A 27504-nucleotide genomic window follows, 5' to 3' on the forward strand; every position below is an offset into this window, starting at 1 on the left:
CACGCCCTTCTTGGGCGGCTGACTCAGTAATAATGGGACTCCTTGGAATCGCGAACAAACAGGCTCATGTTTATGGATTACCTCAACATAAATCTAAGCATGCCTACGTAAATAAAATAATAAAATAAAATGCATTATAATATAATGATAATCTAAATGTTCTCTCACAAAGAAAATAAATCTCCAATGGATATAAATGATGCTTAGGAGGAGTTCGAAGTAGCATGGAGAAATAAAAGCTTATGCTATTTTAATTTTTAAAAAGCCAAGTTACACGTGTAATAGGATCTCAAAAGTATTTCAAGATGTATGAATAAAGACTGGCAGTAGTAGATCTAAGTTAATACTTTTTTGGTATTTTGAATGATTGGAAATGTACTCGTAAAAATATTCTTTATGCACTGTTCTGTCTTTGCCCAACATTCTATAAGAAATACATAACCAAAGAAAAGAGAAAGAAGTCACTTAGATATGGCAGAGCAAAGTGTTTTGCTGAAAGTCCTTTGAGCAGATACTTTTTATTGTGTGATTTGAAAACGTCTAAGCGTGGAAAAGTATTGAAAATCCACCTTTCGTTGTGCTTCGCTCAGCGGGGTCGGGTTTATGTTCTCCTTCTGGGGTAGGCACGGCCTTGCCCCTGAAGCCATTAGACTGGGCACACCATGTGCCAGGCGTCTTTTCCTCTCTGTCTGCCTGGACTGCCTTGTGGCGAAAGAAGCATCACCAAAAGCGTGCCCAGCTCCATGCAGAGGAGTGGACTGATGTCGTTGTAACCCTGCACTGGGACGCATGGGATCAGAAACTGTGCTTTCACATTGGAAGCACCCCGTGTTTTGTCCTGTGCATATTAACTTTAAGTTGCTGGATATTTTCTTACGTTCCCAGTAAGTTATATGTATCGGCCAGTTATAAGCCAGCTTTGTGTTTTCTCTGAAGAGCAGTTCTAACAGCTATTCTTATAAACACAGGGGTCCAGTGATTTGGAAGCTAGCCGTGAACACTGGGTGGGACCCCTGGCAGCAGTCGGGCGGAGGAGGTCTTGGTGGGGGCAGAGCCTGGCACCTGGAGGTCACTGTGGCCGAGGCAGGTGGTGTGGATGGGTTATGAGGAAACAGAAGCATGCAGATTTGTAGGGTATGCATGGGTTTCCAGTATGGATCTCTGTGAGTGCCAACTCTGATCCTTAGGAGTACTGGTGAGGACAAGGCAGATACCCATTTAGGGGGCGGGGGACAGTGGGAGGCTGGGTTTTGGAACAGTCAGCTTCTGTAATAGGGGCATAAGGTCAGAGCAGCCCTGGCAGCAAGGATGAGTTGGTGCCAAGTCATGCTGACAAGGATTCTTTAAATTCCTCCCCACTAGAGGTATGATTGTTCTGATACATGGGGCAGGGCTGGCCTTTGCACGGGGATCTGGCTGGGGGCACTAGAAAGCTGTGAAGTTAGGGAGCTAAGTCCTGCCTTCTCCAGGCCAGGGTCTCCTGGCCCGTGGTTGCAGCGGGTCCAAAGCCTCATTCATTGATTTCTACTGCAAGTATTTTTTGAGCCCTTGTTTCCTGGGTTCTGTGGAAGGGGCCCTGCCTTCATGAAGCTGAGGATCCAGTGGGAGGTGATAAACAATGAAACACAGTAGCCTGCCACCAGCAAAACCAAACCACCGCAAACTAATTTATGATTTTGATTCATGAGGAATGAACAGGACAATGAGAGAGCAGTGGGAGGTGCCTCCTCAGGAAACGTGATTGGCAAAGGTGACATTTGAGCTGAGGCCCAAGGGATAAAATGGGCCAAGCATGCAAACACTGGGGAGGATCATTTCAGGCAGTTACAGCAAGTGCAAGCGCCCAACATGGGAAGGGTGATGTGTGTGAAAACCGAAGAGACCAGTGGGCTGGAGCTCAGAGGGAGGGGGAAAGAGTGGCTGGATAAGGCTGGAGACCTGCAGGAGCAGATCACGTGGGTCATCTTGTATTTAAAGAAAGCAAACAAAGGGAAAGCCAGCTTTTCAGCTTTAATGGTGCATTGGAAAAACAAAACTCTAGAGTGAGGCTTAAATTCCCCTCAGTTGTGCAGATGTCACTACATAATAACAGCTGTTCCGTTCTTTCTACTTTTTTCCATATTGTGTGATACATACCCTTTTAATTTAGTGCTTGTTATTATTATACATTATCGTTTGTTAACATCTTTCTAAAACTTTAATCAGATCATGTCACTCCTCAAAATTTCCGTGTCATCTGTGCTCACCCACAGCAAGATCTGAAATCTTAACCATGATACCCCATTTCCCACCTCTCTGGCCGCCTCCCCTCAACTCTCTCCTGGCTCATACCCGTCTGGCCTCCTTACTGTTCCGCAAACGCGGCAAGAACTGGACCCATCGCCACGCCCGGACCTTTGCATTTGCTGTCCTCTATTCCTGAAACTAACTTCCGTCATAGAGTCACATGTCTTGCCCTACCCCATCCCCTCTCCTTCAGGGAAATTTCCTTCTGCTTAAGTCACATGCTATCAGAGAGGACTCCTTTCACCACTTACCTCAAATAGTACCTTCCCTCTGTCACTCACCATCCCTTTACTCCGCTTTTTTCTCCATGGCACTTATCAGCCCTGGAAATACATTTATATCTTAGCTTTTTAATTGCCAATTCAACCCCCTCCCCAAGAAAGTAGAACTAGGTTTTGCTCGCTGCTTTTTTCCCTGACAGCCAGAATAGGGTCTGGCACACAGTAGGTATACAGTGATTATTTGTTAATATTTGTTGAATTGAAATGTCTGTTTTCCCGCAGTGGATTGTGAGTCCTTGGAAAACAGATGTTTCATTCATGCCTTCATCCCCCATGCCCAGCGCAGCGGCCCCGGCGTTCATTCCTCCGTAAACTGTGGTCATGAGAATGTGGACATAGCCAAGTCCTCTGTCCTGACGACACAGCTTTTCCTAGTGAATTGCTGCTTGTAAAGAGCTACCTTAAGTTTTGTCAAGAAGTCAGTGTTAACGGATAACTTTGTTTCTTCTCTTCCAGCGGTCCTAATCGTGGGCATTACATTACTATTGTGAAAAGTCATGGCTTCTGGCTTTTGTTTGATGATGACATTGTAGAGGTTGGTATGCAGAGTGTTGTTCTACAATAGGTGTGGGCGCGGATGGCATTTGGGGGATGTGTGTGTGTGGACATTTTCGAAAATAGGCCCATGTTTTCATAATGTGACTTGAAAACAACTTATATTTCTCTCAGAAGTAAATCTCCCCATTTTTTTTTTTTAAGATTTTTTATATTGGGGACTTGGGGAAGGGGAACAGCCAAGTTGTTGTCCTTGAATCTTAGTTGTGGAGGGCGCAGCTAACTCAGCTCCAAGTCCAGTCACCACTTGGCCGCCATTTGGCAGCTCGCAGCTGCTCAGCTCAAGGTGCTGTGTTCAATCTTAGTTGTGGGTGGGCATAGCCCACCATCCCATGCGGGAGTCAAACCGGCAACCTTGTTGTTAGGAGCACACGCTCTCACCAGCTGAGCCATCCTGCCACCTGTTGGCAGCTCAGCAGCAGCTCAGTTCAGGCGCAGATCACTGGCCCATGTGGGAATCGAACTGGCGACCCTTTTGCTCAGAGCTCGTGCTCTAACCAACTGAGCCCCTCAGCCGGCCCCTGCTTCCCATACTTTATGGAAAGAGAAGAGGTATGATCATGAACTCATTAATAGTGTGTTTTGCTAAGTTAACTCATCAGCCATAAATATGGAATCTCTATGCCACCATACATCATATTTATATGTAAGTCCTGTTCCCAACATGACTCAGGCCCTCTCTGGTACAGACCACATAATAAACTTCAAAGTTCTATTAATATTCTCTCATTATACCAAATGTTTCTTGTATTGGTTATTATTTAAATACATTTATTCAGTCTTTTGGACCTGGGAGTCTTTATATTATACCAAAGTATTCCATATATTGATTTTGTTGTAAAGGAATACTAGCCGGAGAGAATTTCACTAAAGGAAATGAACTATGAAAGAATCAAGGTTTATTCCCCAGACCCTCCAGTTTACCATTTGAAAGACAGAAACCCTGACTTCTTCAAAGAATGCTCACATATGGCTGCTGATAGATTAAAGGGTGGCTTTCTTCCCCAAAGATTTGCAATTTATGTAATCATGTTCCTCTGCCAAGTCTGTGGGTTTATCCATTTGCTATTGAAAGTTCCCAATTGTGATTTTATAGCCAACAGTGTTTCTTACTTTTTTTTTTTGTGCATTCCATTAATTTGTCTTTCCTTGTAATCATATTAAACAAGTATATTGTTGTTGTTTTTTTCTCTTATATTGCAGAAAATAGATGCCCAAGCTATTGAAGAATTCTATGGCCTGACGTCAGATATATCAAAAAATTCAGAGTCTGGATATATTTTATTCTATCAGTCAAGAGAATAACTTAAAGAACTGTGGGACTAATTCAAGTGGGGGGAAATGTTCAAAGCACTATTACTTGGTTTCTCTGCAGACTTTCTTCTTCCCCAGTGGCCCCACCAATGGTATTACTCCAAGTCTCAATGGTCTGGCTGTGTTAGACTCTCTCTTTCTTTCTCTCTCTCTGTTTTTTACATGCAGCACTATTCGTGGTTTTATTTTAGTCTGAGGTAGAGTTAACTGCAATCAGATTGTAGTAAGATTTATATAAATAACAGTTGCTAACTTTAGGATCGAGTAAAAGCTGTGCCACTGGCTGTGTCTGGCTGAGTTGGAATGACATTTCCTACGAATATCTGCAGTCTATTTGGGGGTCTTTGCTAAACTTCCTAAATGACTTCCAGGGTCTCCTTTCAGTGCATTCCTTTACCTTGTCCCTGGAAGCATTGCTACCCATTTTTAGCTTCTCTGCCTCTTACCTGACAGAAGAATTGGGTAGATGTTCACCTTTTAGGGCAGCAACTATAGCTTTAAGTTTGTGCAAGTGAAAATGTTTAAAAGTGAGTGACCTCGATACTAAAATCATCCTCCAGGTGGAACAGGGTGAAGAGCTGTTTGTGGTGGCCCGCGTCTGCCCTGGGCTGTGCTCACCTAGCCATTAGAATTCACGGGGCAAAGAAGGTAAGGAGCTCAGGGCAGGCAAAGACAAGAGGAGGAAGCACTTGTGGACAGTGAAAAGTTACTTTTCTTATCTTTCTACCAAAACCAAGTTTCAGGAAAATAACTCTTTGTTGTTTGTTTTTAGTGACACTTTCTTCTGTAAGGTCCTGTGAGTTGTATCTATCCTTTATCTGGCACTGCTAAGCTTTCCAAGGTGTGTTTCCAGACCTGCTGGTGTTTCGCAGTCTGTGGTCGCAGGGCTGGGACACCAAAGGGACTGCCTCCTGCACAGCTCTTCTTAGTCAGTCAGTACCAGCATCATTCTTTATCCAGAAGAACGAAGGCACTGCACCTTTACCATCAGCAGCATTGTACAGCTGTTCACTTTTTAACATTTCATTTTGTTTACCGAGGCACTGGCAAGTCCTAGGGCTAACATGGAACCTTCCCTAGAGGGAACAATGGAGTTAGCTGGGTGTGAAGATCGGTCAAAGGACGTGTCAGTGGGTGCGTGAAGGAAGGAACAAAATGGCGGCATTTCTTTGGCTCAGACTCCTAGAATGCTTGACAAGACAGAGTTTTTTGGAAGAACCTCATCTCACCATAGTTACTTTTACTTGTTTCACTTTTGTTATGTATGTATTTATTAGATCATTTGAGTATTGGCACCTTTTATTAAAAGGGTCGATGTGGTGTTTTGCCGTTGAGTTCATTTTTGGTTTCCTACAAATACTATGAGTCATAGACCTTCCTTTGGGAAGTCAGCTGACTTCCATACACTATAATATACTGTGAACATATTATTTTGTTACCTAATAAATCAGCGAACGAACATGCAAACGTTTGGCATAATGTGAACTAAAATTGAAATTGAAAATGTTAGTGGCCATTTTGCAACAATTAAGAGCATAGCACTTTATCTAGATGAAAACTGGATTTCTTATCTTTAAAATATCTTGAACTGTTTATTGCTCAGAACTTAAATAAGCATGCTAACACTTCATCTGTTCATGCTTGAAGTGAAATGTTTTACTTTTCACTGGAGAAGACGAAAACAGGGTGATCTTCACATTATTGTTTTATACGAGTGACAAAAATATATCTTGCCTTATTTAGAGGCAAATTCATATTTATAAATATTTTGTCTGTTTTTCCTCCATGAAACATATGCAGTAATCACTTACCGGGAAGGTGAGTTTTTATTCTGTTTTTTAAGGAGAGACACTTTCCAATTGATTGATATAGGAAACTGTTTGTACTATATATAACCCATATATTTGACTGTAGGTTGCAAAGTTTAAAAAAAATGATGGTTGATATCTAATATATTTGGAACTGATTCTAAGCAAAACTATTAAAATTATCTTTGAAATGACTCTTGAAGCTAATTTATTAGAAAAAAAGTGTTTCATTTGGAAGCCTATAGAAGTAATATCCACATGCCAAGTCATAGGTTCAGTACTTTTTTTTTGATGTGTAATGAGTTTTTTTTTCCAGTGACTTAACTGAAGTAATTCCTTCTAATAGAAAGGGTCAGTTAAAATTCAGTATTCATGACAGATTTTTGAAATAAAAAAAATAAGTATGGGAGATAATGCAAAGACATTGAAATGGTTGTGTGACACAGGAAAAGAAGATCGGAAAAAGACCAACACACACTTATCCACCAACACTCCGTCAGTTTTTTAAGCATTAGAGCTATCTGGTCATCTCTTCCCTCTTCCTCTTCAGTTAATGAAACAAACACTAGGCAGCTACATTACACACACACACACACACACACACACACACACCCCGCCAGCCCCCCAGTCATCCCTGTTTATGTAAAGACAGCATGCAAACACTTTTTCATTTTTTATCCCTCATTCATCACAAAAAGCAGAGATTGGTGTGGGATATTTGAGACCATTCTGAGGTCAACGATAGCACAAAGACTCAACAATATGCCCTCAAATGGCTGGCGTTTTTGTGTGTCATTTTCTGGCAGGAATGAGTAGGCCTGTGGTATTTCTTTTTGACTGCTGGGTGATTTAAAATAAGTTACAGTGTTTTTCACTTAAAGAAAAAAAAACATTTGCTTTATTGGTTACTTACTAGTTTAGCATCTAGATTATGGTACAGTATGCTAAAAAGTCATTTGTTTAAAGGTAAATTTTGGTCAAATGCTGACATCAGTCCTGGTATGTTGATGCATTTTCCATTCCAAGGCAATGTGAAGTGGCCTGGTTTGGAAAGAGCTAAGGAACAACTCTAGAAGGTGTTGGCTTGAATAGGAAGCCAGTCGTATTTGGTGTTATAGCCTGGGATATTTTGTATTTCAGATGAAGTGGGGGGAAAATGACAGAAATGGCCCCTATGCATTTATTTCCATGGATGCCCTTAATCTCATGGGCCTGCCTGACAGTGGACTATGTCCTAACGGGCATAGGACTTATTTTAGATATTGGAGTGTGGCTTTATTACAGATGGATTTTATCTTTGGACATCACGTTTTGATCAACATTGTATATTCATGTGTATTAAAATACTGTGCACTAAATGTTTTGCCCTTGTTTGCTGTCATATGGTCAAGGCATTTATTAGCACTGTTGTGATTCACTCGTGTAAATGGCATGGGTCAGGGGAAATTATTTCCTACTTTTCTGTCTAATTAAATTTCTGTTTTCCAGTATTACATTAATTTATTTTTGGCTTCCCTTTCTGTGTAACCAAACTAGTTACTGTATGTGTGTGGCATTCATATGATTCTGTTGCTTAAAAAACAAAACAAAACAAAAATTAGTTTTTATTTAAAATAATCTGTACCTTAATTTTTTTAATGTAACCAATTCAAGCACTTTAAGCAATAATGTCAATCTTGTGAAATTTCAATCAGTTTAACAACCCCTCCCTCTAAAATTGTTTGCAAAATAAAAATAAATAAATAAAATAGGAATTCTCTTCTTAGAGAATTATATCCGGGTAATGTGACACAGATGGACTTAAAATCCTTTTTAGAAAATGTGAGCCATTGGTAAATCTCATGTCCAGGTAAGCATTCCAGACTTGATTTCAAAGCAGTGGATAAATATTAAGAACATTCTGGTGGTTGTAACATATAAAGGCGGTGCTACTTTCAGGGTTGATAAAGTCAATGTTCTGGAGATAATTTACCACTTTTTTAAGTGAAAAGATTAACGAAATTAACCCAGAAACCTGTATCTGGGGAATAGAAAGTTGAGAATATTAGTGACAAACAAAAAAATTAGGGGCAGGTAATTAAACATTATGATGAATTGTTTAGCTGGGACTTTGCATATAAAATAAAAGATCTGTTCCAAAAATAAGGAAATGGCTTCCAGCTCTGTGAACCCATGAGCCTCTGGTTTCTAGGAAAGAGTAGGAATGCTGTCTTGGCCTTGATGTACTGACAGCCAGCCCCAGGCTTCTTGGCGGCTTCTGAGCTGTGGGGACCCCCAGTTGGGTGCACAGCTTCCTACATTAGCCTGTGGCATGGGGGGGTGGGGGGAGGACAGGTGCAGGTCCTTGTCCTATGGTCTCAGAGTATGGCCTCCAGGGCTAAGACTCAAGCTTGCTGTGAACATGCCTAAAGCTTTTCTCCCCAACCAATCACTTCAAGGGGTCCATGTGTGGACAGGAGGTTGTCATCTAAATACATTTGCCTGGACCCAATTATGGGAATGTAAACCCACAGACCAGGAGTGGGGCAGTGTGCCATTAAGTGTCCCAGTTTCCATCCATCATCTTTTGAGACAATTCAGTTGGAACTGACTAAGCTGGAACCAGAGGCTTGTTGGGCAAGTCAGCTATTCTGCCATGAAGTCTGTAGGCGGGAAGGACTTCCAAGAAATGTTTTTCAAGGCCTCCTTTTGGTCATCTGGCAAATGGGGTTTATACAAGAGGCCTATCACCACCAACATGACACAATTTCTGGGGAATAAGAAGTGTTCCCCAGTTCTCCAGATGTCCTTCCATTTCTGTTCACTGAATACTTAAAAACCACCTTTAATAGATGATGAAACCTTCTATGTCCATTGCCTTACATTTTCATGAAGATAAAACTATTGGCTAAGTCATTTTTTTTTTCCTGAGGGAAAATTTTGATTGTGGAGATAATACTAAAGACCAGCCATTTAAACTTGTCCTAGCGATGCCTCAGGTAGACAGATTTTTAATTAAATGATTATGTAGAATCCATTATATGCTAGGCATTGCGATTGGAGTTGGAGGACGAAAGGTAAAGCGGATAGAACCCTATTCTAGTTAATCGCTTCAAAAAAGAAAACAAAAAGGTCTGTGGGAAAATTTTAAATTATGGAAATAACGTGTGGAAGGAGTTCACAGTGTAGCACAGTTCGGTATTTGGCCTGGGTCTTAACGAGGAGATTGGCACTGTTTCAGATGGGTGCTGTTAGATGGAACAGGCTGGTTCTTCTTTCTCTTGGATCCACTTCTTGAAGCCCATTTCCTCCCTGTCTGCTCTCGGTAGTGCCCTAGCTTGCCTTTCAGCTCCGGGGGATGACATAGTTTTAAACACAGTGTATAAATTCCTTACATTGCAGCAGTGGACCTGCGCATCTTGGCCTCTTAATTCTCATGTTAAAAGAGCCAGAATGTTGAAAGTTTTACCAGTGGGTTTTATGAATCAAATATCTAAGCCACCTCTTTACACAATTGCTAAACAGTTAGAGCCAACCAGGGCATGAGTTTGTAAGCGATATGACTAATAATTTTATTGGCTTATCAACCAGTGTTCCCTTTGATGGATTCCCTTATGTTTTAACAGTGCTTTGCACAAAAGCACATTAGGAGCTTACAAACAAATGAAAACTGACTTCATTTTGATTATGAGACAGCAGAGTCAGAAACGACATTAGATTTTATAACGAGGATTCCTAATTTTGTGCCCATTTCCCACATGATGATTCATAATAAAGTCTTAACAACCTTGGGGGTATCATATTCATATTGTAAGTCACACAGTTGCATCTTTTACTTTTTTCCCCTCCCTAGAGTGTGCTATACAGGTTGTAGTAAGGCAGTGTGGAATTCCACAGACACTCGTCATGGGAAGGCTGGGAGCTTGTGTTACGGGTTGAAATCCTATTTTATTCTTAACTCGTTGTAGTATGAGACTTTCAGAAGAATATTGCGACTTCGATTTGAATTGGCTGGAAGTAAAATAATTTGATGTTGAAGCCAACATTTCTCTATATTTAACCAGTTCCTTCTCCTGTGATCCAATTCAACTGTGTTTGTATTTCAGAGTTTCTCTTAACTGACCTTGCCTGATAGCACATTTTGTACTGAGACAACTGAAAATAAGCACAAGAAAAAGTAAAGAGTGAGCTTTCATACCTCTTACAGCAAGCTTTCATACTTCTTCATGCTGTAGCTCATCTCCAGGTTGAGAATTGCTGTTCCCCATGCTAAAAGATACAAAAATATTTTTTAATGGCTTGCAAAACCTGTGTGAAGAACAGACTCATTCTGTTGGCCTCCCTCGCACCCCCACCCCAGGATAAATTGTTTGAAAACTTTGAAAAGAAGTTACTTCTGCATATTTTTTCATCTCCGCTACTCCAAAGCCCAGAGAACAAAATAAGTATAAATTGCTAACCTAAGTATGTCATATGTGGCCCTTGGACTTAATAAGTTTTCAGCAGAAGTCAGGGTGAAGGTTGTAGAATGGAGAGGAACCCTCTTCCTGGGTGTACATGGATAGACCTGGTCTTTAAACTAGGTCATCTAAGGAGTCTGTGAAGGTTTATGAAGAACAACCTCACCGCAAAATCTGTCCTTAGATTGGAATTTGTACAAAATGTAGAAGAAGGAGTGGGTGTGGGTGTCAGGAGTAAGAGGAGGGGAATAAGGCTAAAATCCTTCTAACTGCTTAGCTTCCCACCATGGTTTCACTGCAACACGTGTTCCAATCTTTGCACTTGCCCTGCAGGGTTACATGGGACCCCAGTGACCCTCACAAGTGCCTCTAGCTGGTTGATACACATCCTGTGCTCTTTGTTATTGCCCTAACCTGGATCTCTGATAGAATTTTAGACTCAATTTAATAGCATGAAAAAGCCCTACTAGACTTGGAATCAAGTCCAGGTGCTAGTGTGGGCTGCTCACTAGCTGGTGCCATTGTCACAGCATATGGGGAAAGCAAAGGATATGGAGTCATAAGACCTGAGTTCAAGTTCATACTGGCTTCCTGGTTTGATGGAGTTAGAGGTCAGTCATCTGTGTAAGTCAGAATTTGGGCATGACGTTGGGGTTAGGATGCTAATGAGTGGTGTATGGCAAAGGGGCTCTTCTCCACAAGTCCTCAAGGGAGACACACAATTGCCAAAACAATGGAAAGCATTGAATAACTAGTTACTTAAATAATTGAGAAGTTTTGGATTACTGTGCTATACTGTTTCATTTCATCTAATCCTCACACCATCTTCCCAGCATGAAAGACAAGACTAAAGACAGGTGAGGAAAAGAAAAGCAGTCCCTGACAGCCAGGAACTAGCCTGACACAGCTGCGTTTTAGATGTTCTTGGGACAATGCTTGGGGCTTGCAGCGGGACCATGGTGTTTTCTGGTTGGACATAAGCAATCTCACAGAACACCAGCCTCAGACAAAGTAATGCTGTGACCATCATGGAGTGAGACAAAAAACATGACTGCTTCATAATTCTACTTAAGCATAGACAGAAACAGTCCACTGCAAACAACAAAATACCAAACAATTGTCTCATACCCAATCTGAGTCACTGCTGCTGCTTTACCAGTGACGGTGTTAACTTGGCCCTCAACAGGCCCAGATGAGATTTATTAAGATACATGATCAAAGAATTATCCCCACTTCTTGACAGCACCCAATCCAGAGTGAACTTTTCCTTGAACCCTCCCCCAAATTACCAAAGTCCCAATCCCATAAATTCTTTCTAACACCCTCCTACTGAGATGCCCCATGCTTCCCCACAGTGTGTGGTCTCTCGCTGTTATGAGTGTTAAACATGATTTGTTCAACCACAGTTGTGTGCCTGGTGGTCTAGCCAGAGATTGACAGAGGAGTGTACTAGACTGAGATAAACCACTTCCTGGGATCAGCCTGCATCTGGTGTTCTGGTGGCTGGAAGGACAAAGAGCCACACATATTCAAGGTTATCGTTAGTGTCCCAATTTATATAATTGATCTACAGTAACTCCTGCCCAGAGGGGAATGGTGGTGTTGGGCTGGATGCCAAGGGAAGCATCTTACAAGTAAATTTGGATAAACCCGGACCTCAGTTTTTCCTAACCTGTAAAAGGACGTTTGAGAAGGGTTGTGATGTGTAGAAATTGCTATAAAGCATGATAGGTATATAACGTGATTATGAGCAGGATATGGTAAGACTGACAAGCTTTGTTCATGATTATGGATTTCTGGCACATTCACACCTTCCCTGAGAATCTCTCGGGCTCAGGTGCATCTGCCTCTAGAGCCCTTGAGTTCACTGAGGTGTCAAGAGCCTATATTTGAGGCAGGGTCTGAAACCAGTAAGATGGCACTTGAACTCCATCTGTAGGGAAGGTACAAAGTCTATTTCGGGAATTCCAATTTTCTCCAACAAAGAAGGTCCCAGTTCTGTCTGGATCTTGTTGTGTATCCCAAAGATCTTCTTAGAACTACAGGTTTGGTGTTGGGTAGGGGACAATGAAGGGTGGAGAAGGCAGAGGGTCATTCGGTGTGATTGAGGACAGTGCAGGGTCTAGTGTCCTCTAGTGGGGATGGCCTAAAAGTACCCCTTGATTTTTCTCAACAGCTGAACACATCTTGCTGTTATTTTATATACATTATTTGTCCATGGGGTTTTTTCTTAAAAAGAAACAAACCCAAACCCTGAAAACAATTATCCAACCAAGGCTTAAGTTAAACAGGGCCTCACCTTTCTGCAAGATGGAGCAACGGAACAAAGGCTCCCAGGGTCAAAGGAGAGAAGAAAATGACCTTGAAGTCAGAGAGCTCCATTTACCCCCCCACCCCACCCCCGAAGCTTCATGCCTAGAAAAGGTCTTTGAGTGAAACCAAACACATATCAGGCAGGGACTACAGTGGAGGAACCTCAGTCAGAGGAGTAGAGGAAAATTAATCCCTGTTACTATTTTGCTTGTTAGTTACAAAGCAGGAAAGGAAGAAAATAAGGAAGGGATGAAAAATCTTATCTTTGAGAAATTGATATAAGGGTTTAAAGCAAAGATCTAAGAGCCACTTTTTGCGGGGAGGAGGTATGGGGAGAGTGCCCAACAGCAAGCCAGCCAAGGTGACAATGCATCCTTTTAATCCTTACAGTGGTAGCTACCTAAGGACAAATACGCTGTTTTATTTCTGCTCTACACATTTTGGTTAAAATTCTTTGCAAGCTATTGATTTCTGTGCACAAAGACTGTAAGATCTCCCCCAAAGTGATACGGGGTAGGGAATCATTGATTGCTTTCAAATTTCTGAAAAAAATGTTTTGCATTTTGGAACAGTTTTACATTATTTTTACTAGAGGCATTTATTTGTAATCATGTCTGCTGACCCCAAACTATAGGATACATAACAGAACTGTAATTACATTAGGCTCAGGAGTTTTCTCTTCATATGTATATATGGGAGAGTGAAGTCTGGGGCAGAGTCTATGGTGACATATGAGAACAGGAGTTGTGAATAACTGAATGATGGAAGTATGAGAAGAACATTCAATAAAGAAAAATTTCAGAGGATAGCCGAAGGGAACGGAGACATGATGCGTTCTTCTTACATATGGCTGGTTGGTATGTGACTTTTGTCACACTAAGATTTAGATGAAGCTGACTGAAAGAACCTATTTTAAAAATAGATTTCAGGGAAGGCAGATATATTTTAGTTTTAAAAGCTAGCATGGGAAATTTTAAACATGTACAAAAGTACAATAGAAAATACTGAACCTCTGAACCCACAACTCAGCTTCAACAGTTAACTATGGCCACTCTTGTTTCAGACTCATAGAATTTGCAGATAGTATTGGAAAGTTACCGAACTAACAAGCCTGTAACATTTCAGAATCTCGAAACCCATAAAGGATAAATCTATGAGGTGTTAGTACAATTCAGATTAACAACCAGCGCTAAGGGATTATCCATTTATTTTGTCATTCCTCTAACTTGAAATAATGTGTCATTCCTCTAACTTGAAACGTTTCCACATAAATGTGGAAAACACTTTTGCAATACAGAGATTTTATGATTGAAAGACTTGATTTGTATAATGGCTAAATACTGTGAAATATTATGAAACTGAAGTGTTTGAGGGTGACCACATTTATTTGGAAAATTATAATGGAAATAATGGCCTTTTATAACTAATACAGATTGCAGAATATGGTTTTACATATGCATATGCAAAGCTGAAAGCTTCTGCAGCTCACAGCTGTCTCACATGATTTCTCAGCTTTCACTTTCCATCTACCCCTTCTGGAATTTTCCCAAAGAGATGGGGCCAGGCTTAATATTTCTATTTGTCTCTACCCTTTCTTGTTGGTATTTTCCCTCATGGCATGTCATTAACAGATCCCACTGATCAATGGATTAAATAAAAGAATGTCAGAGAAGGGAGTTCCTGGATAACTGAACTTTCCCAAGTTGAGAAGGAAATGGAAGCCCTGAGATCTTAGCAAGACTTGCCTACATTGCTTTCCAAGTCAGTATTACCTAGAGTAAGGAAGGCGGGGATGGTGGACGTTGCCCAGCATTGAAGCAGGGTCTCTATTCTGTGTGGGTGGGTCCTGGCAGCAAAAAAGGGATGCAAACTCCATTTTGCTTCCTGATCATCTCTACCTGGTGCCTGCAGATGGGACCTCAGGGCTGCAGGGGTCTGGGCAGGGAAAGAGAAACAGGTGGTCTTAGTCGTCAGGGGTAGAGCAGAAACCAGAGGGTCTTATGTTTAGACTCTCACCCTCCCCACCCCATTGTCCAAATGATCTAGGGCTGAGGTTTTCAAACTTTTAGTAGCACAAGCTTTTTGAAAAATAAAATCTTATGTAGACCCTTACTGTGTATGTATATAGTATTTCATATGGCAGTTCATTAATATACATTTCTTTTATAAGTTAATGAAAACAATAAGGCTATTTGATGAACGTGAAATTTTCAAATCAAGAATTGTTGGTGACAATGGCACTCTTTTATTGGTCTCATTTCCCAGTTTATATCTAAATTTTGTTTTGTTCACATAGGATTAAGAAAATCCCAAATCAGTAAGATATATGGTTGCAAATCATGTTTTTTTTGTTTTGTTTCTGTTGTTTTTAAAATAGCTGTCTTGCAATATCCAGGATCTTTTCAATAAAGAAAAATACTGGGGGAACTTTTATTTTTGAGATCTTTATAAAAATAAAGTGACTGGACATTACATCAGTTGGGAGTCCCCAATCAGTTTAAATTTGATTTATAACACACTTGAGTATGTCTGTTGATTACTAAACCAAGTAATATTTTAAAAGTGAAGTCTTAAGATGTTTGTGGAACCCCTGAAGCAGGGTTCCATGGAACACAGTTTGAAAACCACCCATCTGAAGTTTAAAAAAGTTAGGCTTCCTTATTTCCTTACCTAAGCATCTTTTAGTCTTTAATGCTGCCCTTTCATGATTTTCTTCCCCCTTTAAAGATGCCATTCAGCTAATATTTCCCCCAGCTTCCCTGAGATATAATTAACATATATCATTGTGTATATTTAAAGTATACAGTGTAATGATTTTATATATGTATAGTGAAATAATTATCACAATAAGATTAGTTAACACATCTATAACCTCACATAGTTACACTGTTTTGTTATTTTTGTGGTGAGAGCTTTTTTCTTTTAATTATAGTTTATTGGGGTGACAATGGTTAGTAAAATTACATTGGTTTCAAATGGACAATTCTGTAATACATCATCTATATATCACATTGTGTTCCCCACCCAGAGTCAGTTTTCCTTCCATCACCATATATTTGATCCCGTTTACCCTCATCTACCACCCCACTCCCTTAAAAGTAGAATTTCGAAGATCTACTACTCTCTTAGGAACTTTCCAATAGTTTTGAACTCATTTTAACTCAGTTTCACTGAGAGCACTGTTGGTAGGAGAATGGAAAGGAGAGTAAAGCACCCAGCCTGTCCTGCCTGGGTCCCTGTATCTCCATCTCCCTCTCAGCTTCCTCCCCTGACATACAGATGGTGAGTTTCAGTAGCAAGTAAAATTGTCAGGTAGGTGGATTTAATTCTCATGGCTTTTTCAGTCCTTCCATCAAGACTTCCCTGTTCAGTGTCCCATAACTCAGACCCTGCTTTCTATGGGGTGTTTCCTGGCTATACCGGTAAACTAATCCAGCTGATATGTTTACTGGTACTCTTTTGCACGTATTATTTATTTTTGTCACATATTTTTTGAGCAGTTGCTGTGTGCCAGATACTAAGCTCAGCACTTTACATGAGTTACCTCCTTGGGTTCTCACAACAACCCTGTGAGATAGGGTATATTATTACCAGTTCCACTTAGAAATGAGAAAACTGAGGCTGAGATTTCCAAAGCTTTCCGAGTCTCTTTGCAGCTCTTCGTTTTGGTACCAGCCAAGCTACTTGGTTTGAATTCCAGGTACAAATGATGAGGTGGTTTAGAACCAAGCTTTCGTTTGAAGAATAGATGTTTCCCTAAATAACACAGCAGTTAAGAATACAGGCTTTGAAGTACAATTAACATAAATTAGAATATAGGCTGTGCGCTTACCAACAGTGTATTCTTGGTCAGTCTCTGTTACCTCATCTGTACAGTGGGCATAATAATAGTACCCGTGTCTAAGAGCTGCTGTGAGAATTAAATGAGATGAAGTATGTCAGGCACATAGCACAGCTCCTGCCACAGTGTCAGTGCATTCAATACATTTGATGCTGGGATGGAAGTGTTCAGAAAGTATTAGCTGTTGTTTTATCATTACTAATACATTAATAGGCCTGGATTAGTGAGCACAATGGTACCAGTCAAATCTTCCACTTAAACACATATTTAAAATAGAAATAAGTGAAGTTGCCTGGACTGATTTTTAAACAGAAGTGAGGCTATGCTAACACCAGTTAGCTGAATGATTTTATTCTTTGAAGGCCTGCTCGCCTTTCTGAGACACCAGCTCATGTTCGGTCCCTGCTATGGCCTGGTTCTAAAGGTAGCGTTTTATATCTTCTTTTCCTTTAGGGCAACAAAGTCTGCAGGCCAGGTCTGGGTCATAGCGGATGCTGTTTTGGCAGAAAGAGCTGAGGCCATCAAATCGTCAGCCGTGTGCTTTGCACACACTTCTATAAGCAGCTTTGGGAGAAATTTTGTCCCCCAGAGCTGTTCATATTGCTGGTGCCTAATTAAGTCAGCGTTTTCCCACAAGTGCTGCTTCTGCACTTGCTGATGGGCCCGGGCGAGTGGGCTGCGGGCCTTCGCAGCAAGAGGTGGTCTGCGCTGGCAGATGCCCAGACTCACACTGCAGTCTCGCTCGGGCAGTCAGAGGGGCCCACGGTGGAAGGTTCTCATTTCCTGTCCGTCCACTGAAGGCTGGCCCAGCAAACCAACTGTTCCAAATTTGTAGCAACTTGGCAGCCCCTTTTCAGAAAAGCCCTTTAGGGATTTCCTGCTGGGCTCTTTCATTCAGAAACACCCTTGCTTTCCCTGTTCTACACAACATGTTTATCTTTTTAAAACACTTTGTATTATTTTTTGGGGGAAAAGTAGTAAATATTCATAGTCCACAATTACCTAGTAGAAAAAGTCCATGAAAACATAGTAGAAAAAGAAGAATCTTCACAATGCTATTTTGCTGTTTTGGGGTGTACATTTGATTTACATACCTATACATTTTTTAAATTCTAGAAATGATGCATAAATCATGATTATAGTTAAAAATCCAAAATCACCCAAATAGAGTAAAAATGGAAAGTTCCCCTTTGCTTTCTCCCAACTCTATTTCCTTCCCCATAGGTAATCACTAATGAAAATTCATAGATGGCCCCTCCAGACTTTTGTTGCGTTAACACACATATATGCACATAGATATGTAAACATGTACATACGTAGTTTTGATTTTTTTAATGTTATTAAATATTATTCTGCAACTTGCTTTTTCCCTCCCTACTTAGCAGTCTTGAAGACCTTTCTATACCAGAGCTACTTCATTGTTTTAAAAAATCCATATAATTCTATAACATGGAGGTACCATCACTTATTTAAAGAACATTTAGGGGTTTTTTGGCTATTATAAGCAACCTTGCAATGAGTATCTTTGTACATATATCTTTGTGCAAACATCATTTTTAAACTTGAAACTTTACCCCTCAGGCAGGAAGGATTTACACTAGTAGGATCAAAAGGGTTAGCCATAGCTGTATGCAAGTGTCGAATCAGTTCAGGGAACGTACTTGGGGGAAGTGAGGGGGCTCATTCAATCTTTCAGACAAGAGCTAACACTGAACTTCAGAACTGCTTGGTTTTATGAATGCCAGAAGAGATGTTTTCATTTCACATTTGTTTACTGTACACAGACTCTAGACCCATCCTCTAAGAATAATAACTGGAGACATAATTTTAAGACTTCTAGAAGACACTGGAATGGACTTGATGTCTATCCTCATCTGGCATTTGGAATTCTTGCAAACACCCTGAAGCCAAGAGAGGCTTGAAAGCTGATAATGTGTGTTTTTCCATTGTAACCTTTTCACCCAGGTCTAGAATTTCCAAGGGGTTCAATTGTGAAACTTGTCTGCTTGCTGAAATGTTGTTCCTTGATTTGGGGTAGTTTTGTAATTGCTGCCAAAGTCCCATGATTTGAATTGTAAATGCCACACAATGTATTCCTCTTCTGCTATTCTTGAGATAAAATTTAGAAATCTGAAAGGGTAGGACTTGGAAAGAGCACCTAAGAAGCTGCCATTTCAAAGTCCTTAATGAAAATGATGGCATCCCCCCTGTTTTGACCTTAAGTTCTCTTGAATAATCTTGTTTGTCCGTCAGATAATCCCTGGGACAGTGATTAATAAACCCACTCTAGCCTGAGGGTAGGTTCGCTCTGAAATACTGAGAAATGCAAAATGCCGCAGGGACAGAGCCTAGAATCCAAGCCCAGATGACGCCCAGAGCAGGGGTTCTCCAACCAGACTATGGATCAGAACAAGTGGGAAGCTTTCAACAGCATAGTTCCCCGGGTCTCACCCCATATCTAATGAATCACAGACTCTGGCATGTGGTTACAGTTCATCCATGAGAATTTATTATAGCCATGGAAACAAGTTCTAAGTATGGCTGAGTAATATTCCACTGTAGTTCTACTTGTAATTGGTTTGTCTGCTTATTCCAGGAGTTCAGCTATGGAAGAGAGATAGAGTTAAGGAATTGCCATAACCTTGAAATGAAAGTCACTGCAAGATAACTTTTGTTAAAAAACATTTTTACCTCCCTAAGGCTACCTGCCCCCCCACTTTCTTTTCTTGATTAATGCTGATTACTCAAAGTCAGGATAAGCCATAACTGGTACTTGGACACTCTGAAGTACATACTGTGTGACAGGTTAGGTCTTGTGTTTGTTATTTTTAAAGGATTTTTGCAATAAGAATCTAAAAGTCAGCATTAAAAAATGCACTTTTAATTTTAGTATAATTTAGATTTACAGAAAAGTTGCAAAAATATTATAGCAAGTTTCTGTATAACTCCTCACCCTTTCCCCCTCATGAGGACTGAGGTTGGTACATGGTTATTAACTAAACTCCTGGTTCGATTGATTTCGTCAGTTTTTCCATTACTGTTCCCTTCCTGTCCCAGGACCCAGTCCAGGATGCTACGTCACATTTTGTTCTCATATCTCCGTGGTCTAGGTCTGGGGAAGTTTTGCATTCTTTTCTGATTTTTCATGATTTTTTTTTTCATCCAACAAACTCTTATTTGTTTAAATGTACAATGTGGTGATTTAATATATGTATACCCTGTGAAATGATGACAACAATCAAATTAATTACTGTGTTTTTCATGATCTTGATAGCTTTGAGGGGTCCTGGTCAGATATGTTATACAATGTCCTTCAATTTCAGTTTGTTGGATGATTTTCTCATGATTAGATCCAGCTTATTCTTTTTGGAAAGAACCCCACAGGGGTAAGGTGCCTTCTGCTTGTGTCCAGTCAGCTAGTCCGTGCTGTCAACAGGCCTTAGCACAGGTGATGTGAACCTTGGTCCCCTGGTTAAAGTGGTATCTGCAGCGTTTGCCACGGTAGCATTATGTTTCCCATTTCACACTTTATTCTTTGGAAACAAGTCAATAAATCAAGCCACATTTGAGGGGTGGGGGGAGGGGACGACACAGGGCGAAAGTCAGCTTTACAATTTTTAGTATACATGTTAGGTTTGCAATTTAGACTTCAAGGTTCTTTTCAACTACTTCTGGGGGCAGAGGGGCTATATTATTTTTAAATGTCTTAGACCCCCACTTCAATACTTCTGAGCACTAACTGCAAATGCCTTAATATGATACAGCATTTCCTAGCTGGTTCGTAGCCAGAACTAGCAAGGATTTGTTAGGAAGTGTTATGTTGAAAACAAAGGGGGTCAAATATATGGTGATGGAAAGAGAACTGACTCTGGGTGGGGAGCACACAATGTGATATAGAGATGATGTATTATAGAATTGTACATTCGAAACCTATGTAATTTTACTAATCATTGTCACCCCAATACATTTAATTTAAAAAATTTTTGTAAAATACACAAAAATAAAAAGAAGTACAAAAATATTTTGAAGTTTGTAAAGAATCCCCTATAGTCACTTACTCATTTAATAAAAACAAGTAGCTGTTTTTTGAGTGCGTACTGCATGCCGGGCCATGCTGGAGATTCATGGACACATGTCTCCATACTGAAGTTTGGCGTGGGAGAATAAATCTGATTGCAGCCCCTTGTTGAGTGCCTATGACGTGCTAGGCACTGGGCTGCGTGCTCTATATTATAGTCATCATTAATCCTCTTGACTCTCCTGCAAGGAAGTTTTTGCTACCTTTATTTTATTTTAAAATTTTATTTTTTAATCAGAAAAACTCAGTATTAAAAGATTTACAGTGAAATATGAGTTCATCACCAATCAGCCATGCACCTCCCCTCTCCCCCCAATAAACTCCCCTTGCCTGTTCTAGCCATTTCTCCTGGTGTTTAACTCTGTATTTATAAAAGATGTGCTCAAATTATTCTTAAATTAAAAATTAATGTGTTTAAGGTAAAATAAAACAGATATGAAGCACCACACAAAACCAATCAATGGTTTCATGGGGTAGTGTGAGCCAAACACCTTGTCAGCACCACCCAAGACATGAAGCAGAACTTTGTGAGATGTCCCAGAAGCCCCCCATGAGCCCCAGTCTAATCATTTCCTTCCCTCAGAAGCAACCACTCTGCTGACTTTTATTGCTATCATTCTCTTACGGTTTTCAAAATAGTTTTATTGCTCAGTGTGCATTCTTGGACTCTATAGTTTTGATCATTAAAAAAATCGTTGCATTTTAAGTCTCAATCTATAGGTTTCTTCCCATCTTTTTTCTTTTTTTTTCCCTTACAATATCCACAATTTGGATTTTCTTGGGTAAAATCTTGGAGGATGTCTTTTATGTGAGTTTGCCCAATGCCTGGAGTCCCTTACAGACTGGTTAGATATGCAAATAGAGACTGCCTGCCTCCAAACATTCTTACACCTATTATTTTTTGGAGACTTTAAATACAGTCAAATGATTATTTTAGAAGGCAGGAAGATGAAGGCCAAATAGAAGTGTGGGTGCCTGGTAGAGTCTAGCAAAATTTTGCCCAACATTTTTACCTTTAGCAGAAAAATAACCACTATAGGTATAGTTTTGAAATAAAGAAGACTTTAGAAATTGCATACTGATTAATTGTGCTCTGATGTCTGCCTGAGTTCAGATCCTGACCTCTCTACTTCTTCATGGCTTTGTGACCCTGAGCAAGTTACTTAACTTCTTGTTGCCTCAATATTCTCTTCTGCTATATAGTGGTGATAATTGACCTAAGGTGGCTGTAAGCATCCCATGAAATAATACATGTAGGGGGCTTTGAACAGTGGTTGGCAAACACAAAGTAAATGCTCAATATTTTAAGCTGTTATTGTTACTCTTTGCAATGGGGAATAGATTGAAAATGATCAGCTTAAGTCTGACGTACATGGCTAGGATTTTCAATTTATTTATTGGCTTTTCCTGCTGGTACATTTCCAGCTCTCATTCATGTGATGGGGGATAAAATTAATTCATCCACAGCTGTTCTTTAATCTCTGGTTATTTTCTGACTCTAGCAAATAAATTATTAACCTTTAAACTAAACAATTCATCCTAGCTTGAAAGAATTTGTATACATCTCCAAGGTCATGCACAATGAAACAAATCCCTTGTTTCCTCTGTTTATACATAAACTGTGGGATGTAACTACTGAAACCTCTGCTCTCCTCTATGGCATTTGGGAAAGAAAAAACAGTCTATAGTAATTCATGTTTAGCAACAAAGTGAAAATTAGTGGTTTCTATGTACACTCTTAAAACCCAGAAATCTAAGTCTTTTTCCTTCAATCATATTTATTAATATAAGTGGTTATTCTTTTGTAGTGGGTTAAATTGTGTCTCCTAAAAGGATATGTCTAAGTCCTAACCCTCTAGTATATGTGAGTGTGAACTTACTTGGGTCTTAGCAGATACAATTAAGTTAAGGATCTTGAGATGAGATCATCTTGTATGTGGAGTGGGCCCTAGGTCCGAGGACTGATCCTTACGAGGTATGACAACGATGTTGCAAAGATGCTGTTAACCTCTTTTGATATCAGAGGGATTATTCATTATGAATTTGTACCAACTGGACAAACAGTTAACCAAGTTTACTATTTGGAAATGCTGAAAATACTGCATGAAAAAGTTAGACGAAAATGATCTGAACTTTTTGCCAACAATTCGTGGCTCTTGCATTATGACAATGCACCAGCTCACACAGCACTGTCTGTGAGAGAGTTTTTAGCCAGTAAACAAATAACTGTATTGGAACACCCTCCCTACTCCCCTAATCTGGCCCCCAATGACTTCTTTCTTTGCCTGAAGATACAGGAAACATTGAAAGGAAGACATTTCGATGACATTCATATTATCAAGGATAATATAATGACTGCTCTGATGGCCATTCCAGATGAAGAGTTCCAAAATTGCTTTGAAGGGCAGACTAGGCATTGGCATCAGTGCAGAGCTTCCTAAGGGGAGTGCTTTGAAGGTGACCATAGTGATATTCAGCAATGAGGTATGTAGCACTTTTTCTAGGACGAGTTCGCGAACTTAATTGTCAGACCTTGTATTAGAGACAGAAAAGGATAGACAGACACGGGGAAAGCCAGTGAAGACTGAGGTAGAGACTGGAGTTAAGTGTCTGCAAGTCAGAGAATGCCACGGTTGCCAGCAACCAGCAGAAACTAGGTGGAGGGGCATATGGGATGAATTCTCTTTCAGAGCCTCCAGAAAGAACCTTGCCAACACCTTAGTTTCAGACTTCTGGCTTCTGTAACTGTGAGAGAATACATTTTTTATTTAAGCTGCCACATTTGTGATAATTTGTTATGGCAGCCCTAGGAAACTAATATAACCCTCATGATAATAAAAGAAATTCTGAAAATTTTTTTATCAGAATCTGAAGAAATTAGAAGGTAGACCTAGATGTTCTGCTTCGGCCAGTACAAATAACACCCCTTCTCTCACATACACACCTTTTATTTATCTTAAACTAAACGTAATTGGGAAAAGGTCAAATTCTGGTTAACTACCCTGTCCCACACTAATGTTCATGTTTTAAAGGAATCCAAATATTTAAACAACATTGCACAACTAACTCTTCATTCTTAGATGATACAGACGCACTGTACATCGTCAGAGACCTGGAAGTTATCTGTGACGCCTCCAGCACCCTCACCTGACATCCAATTAATCACTAAACATTATAAATGTTATCTTCTAAGTATCTCTTGTATTTATCCACTTCTTTCTATGGCCTCTTGTCACTCTCTAGTCCGAGCTGCCATTCGCTCTCACCCTGACTACTGCAGTGCTGCCCATTTGGTGTCTGCACACCCATTCCCCACATTGCAGCAAACCCATCTTTAACAATACAAGCCTGATTGATTATGTTATCTCCTGCCAAAATTCCTTCCATGGGGCCTCCAGGGCTCTTTGGACAAAGATCAAATTCCTTGAGAGGAGAGACTTTGTTTTTCTCTCCTCTATTTCAATGCCCAAAACAGCACATGGCACACAGTAGGTGCTCAATAAATATCTATGGAATGAATGACTTAAACCTAGAATGCTCTGCATAATCTAGCTCAAGATCTAGTCCAGTCCCTAAATGTCCTGGCTGTGTAACTTTGGGAAAACCAGTGACATTCTCAGCTTTCCCCGGGGTCCCATTCCTCCTTGCTCACACCCTGGGCTTCTCAGGTCTTTGCAAATATTCAATATCTTAATCCCTCCAGGGTTTTTAGCAGGCAATTTCCTCCTCCCTCTCATACCTCTTTCTTCAGTTAGCATCTGCACACAAAATGCTACTTCCTTAGTGAAACTTCCCAGGTGAGGTGACATCTCCCTCTTATAAGCACTCACAAGACTATACATTTCCTTCCCCTCGCATATGACACCATAATTATATATCTATTTGGTGATTACTCGTTTATTATCTTCCTTTCCCACTAGGCTTCAAGTTCCATGAGGAGAGAGAGAGACAGGCTCTACCTTATTTACCACTGTATTCCCCGGAGCTGGGCACAGTGCCTGTTACACAATAGTTGCTCAGTAAAGGTTGGTGGAATGAGTGACTTGCCCTGTGGTGTCTCAGCATTGTCATTATGACTGTCTGTGTGCACAGCACGTTGTGTGAACATGGACTGAGCTTTCTGGCTTTGGGGTTCATGATATCTGAGCATTCACAGTAACTTTCACAGGGACCAAAGAAGGGTAGACGATTCTACCTGGTGTGAGTTCTCCCCTGGCTGGGCACACTGCTGGGGTGTGGTGGGAGGTGGGAGAGGCGGCAAGAGGAACCCTGTGCTGACTCAGAGTGATGGGCAAAGGTGGCAGAGACCAGCTAGAGACTCACTAAACCCATGCCTTCCTCTTCCTGGTGACAGAACAGGACTACATTTCTCAGCCTCCTTTGTAATTAGGGGGGATTCCCCCTAAATCCTCATGCCTGCTTCTCCTTGCCCCCCACCCCCCCGCTTTCTGCCTCATCTGCTGGCCCAGTGCAGAGGGTCAAGTGACAGCCGAAGACTCAGCTAGAAGACAGTGACTTACTGCCCAACAGTCAACTGAACTTTGCATGAGCAAGACATAAAGTTGTCTCATGTTAAGTCACTAAGATTGGAGTTATTTGTTGCAATAGTGTCCCCTAATAGACAAGATGAGAATATTTGCCTAGTTTTCTTTTGTTTTATTTTACTTTTTGCTCAAGCCAGATAGCAATCACACCCTGAAATTTAAGGGTACATCAGTGGGTAGAGAATGCTTTGTTCAAGCAGACCAAAGATGGAATTCTTGTTCCATATTGTTTTAATTAGCAAACAAGCCAACAAGTAATTTGCCATCCCTTTAACTTCATTTTCTAACAAAATGAAAAACAGGATTTAAAGAATAGTAATTCTTTGAAACTTTGGGGATACATTCTCTGGTATTAATCTTATTCCCAAATCTCATTATCCCATGGAGAACCCCTGACAAACTTTACAGGAGCTTGAGCTCTACTTAAAAGCCAAAACGTGCAATCATCTGCTTAGAGCAGAGGTTTCTCCTGGGGGTGTGGGATTTGTGGAATGTGGTTTAAGTTAAGCTTTCGCAGCAGGGGTCTTTCATATGAATGAAGATTATTCTGTTGGTTTAGCCCCTTTAGAAGGTCACCCTGATCTCAGCAGCCAACGGCAGCATATCTATTCCAGAAACAAGGCCCAAACATGGTGTTGCAGGGAACCCAGAAAAAGAGACAGGACACCAAGGTGTGGGAATCAACTTTTACTAATGCTGCACTGGCTCAGCGGATTCACATCCAGAGGCTGAGCCCTGACCCAGGCGGGACTCGGGGCTATATACCCTGAGGTTTCCGGGTTAGCAGCTAAGGTTCCTTATTAGGACATGCAGCCTTGTGCCAGTTCCTGACTGGCTCCCAGGTGAGGTAGGAATTTAGAAATGTCAAACGTGGAAGTCTTGCTGACCATACAGTCCAGGAATGTCTTTGTCTGAAGCCTGCGCAAAATCCTTAGTGACCACATGGTCTGGGAAGGCCTTTGTCTAGGGCCCACTGCCACAATGGAATGAAAGGAAAACACACAATGAAACCTGCCCATTCTGCAAGATCAGGGGCATGTTGGCTTGGATGCTAGGCCAGAACTAAGGATCAGGAATATCAGCTATCAAAATCACCACAGCAGCCTCTGAAAAACCAGAAGGGATTGTCATAGCACAAAACATAAATAGCTGCCACATGTCAGGGGTCCGCTGAATGTCTGCGGCATTGTGGTGATTGTTATGGATTGAATGTTTGTGTCCCCTGACGCCCCCACCTCCAAATGCATATGTTGAAGCTTTAATGCCCAATGGTGTGCTCATCTTAGGAAATAGAGCCTTTGGGAGGTCATTAGAATCAGATGAGGTTATGAGGGTGGAGCCCTCATAATGGGATTAGTGTCCTTAAAAGAAGAGGAAGAAGTAGCAAGAGCTTCCACTCTCTGCCCTGTGAGGACACAGCAAGCAGGCAGCCATTTGCAAGCTGGGAAGAGGACCCTGGCCAGAACCCCACCCCACTGGCACCCTCATCTCAGACTTCCTAGCCTGTAGAACTCTGAGAAATAAATGTCTGTTGTTTAAGCCACCAGTCTATGGTGTTTTGTTACAGCCGCCAGAGCGAAGACAGTGGTTTACTTTGTACTTCGGTTTAAAAAGAATTTCTGGGGTTTAGCATGCAGGGCCTGGGTTCTTTCCTTGATCCAGTGATCTTTTGATGAACCCACGTTACAAGCCTATGAGAATCATTTCCTTTCTGAAGTCGGAGACACCTAAGAAATCTACCCTAAATCTAAGCAGTTTGTTATTCTAATTGCAATCACTCAGATCACATGTCCTTCTCAAATTTGTAAACATGGGCATAGTATTACGGGACACAGAGTGCTGTCCTCTTTCCAAGCTCTCAGCATTCCCAATCCCTGCAGGAAGACCAGGTGGGTCAGCTGCTTGCGTGTCTCTCCTGTCAAGTCTGCCAGCTCTGGGCCTGTTTTCCTTCAAGTCACATCAGGGAGGCATCCTTTCCCCCTTCCTCTGTGCTGATGGTTCCACCAGTTTATCAGTTAGGCTTCTTTCTTTGCAATTGACAATAA

General features: G+C 40.9%; 1 protein-coding gene across 1 annotated transcript in view; it reads left to right on the forward strand.

The window, feature by feature from the left end:
- USP46 (ubiquitin specific peptidase 46) overlaps nucleotides 1-7395 on the forward strand; it is a 66046-nt gene extending 58651 nt beyond the window's left edge. Inside the window, exons 7-8 of the mRNA XM_019640743.1 lie at nucleotides 3012-3102; nucleotides 4326-7395. Coding sequence (XP_019496288.1) covers nucleotides 3012-3102; nucleotides 4326-4427 — 193 coding nt within the window. The 3' untranslated portion in view covers nucleotides 4428-7395. The remainder of the gene's footprint in view (nucleotides 1-3011; nucleotides 3103-4325) is intronic.
- The last annotated feature ends 20109 nt before the right edge of the window (nucleotides 7396-27504 follow it).

Source organism: Hipposideros armiger, unplaced genomic scaffold, assembly GCF_001890085.2.
Source record: "Hipposideros armiger isolate ML-2016 unplaced genomic scaffold, ASM189008v1 scaffold_53, whole genome shotgun sequence".
Lineage (NCBI taxonomy): Eukaryota > Metazoa > Chordata > Mammalia > Chiroptera > Hipposideridae > Hipposideros > Hipposideros armiger.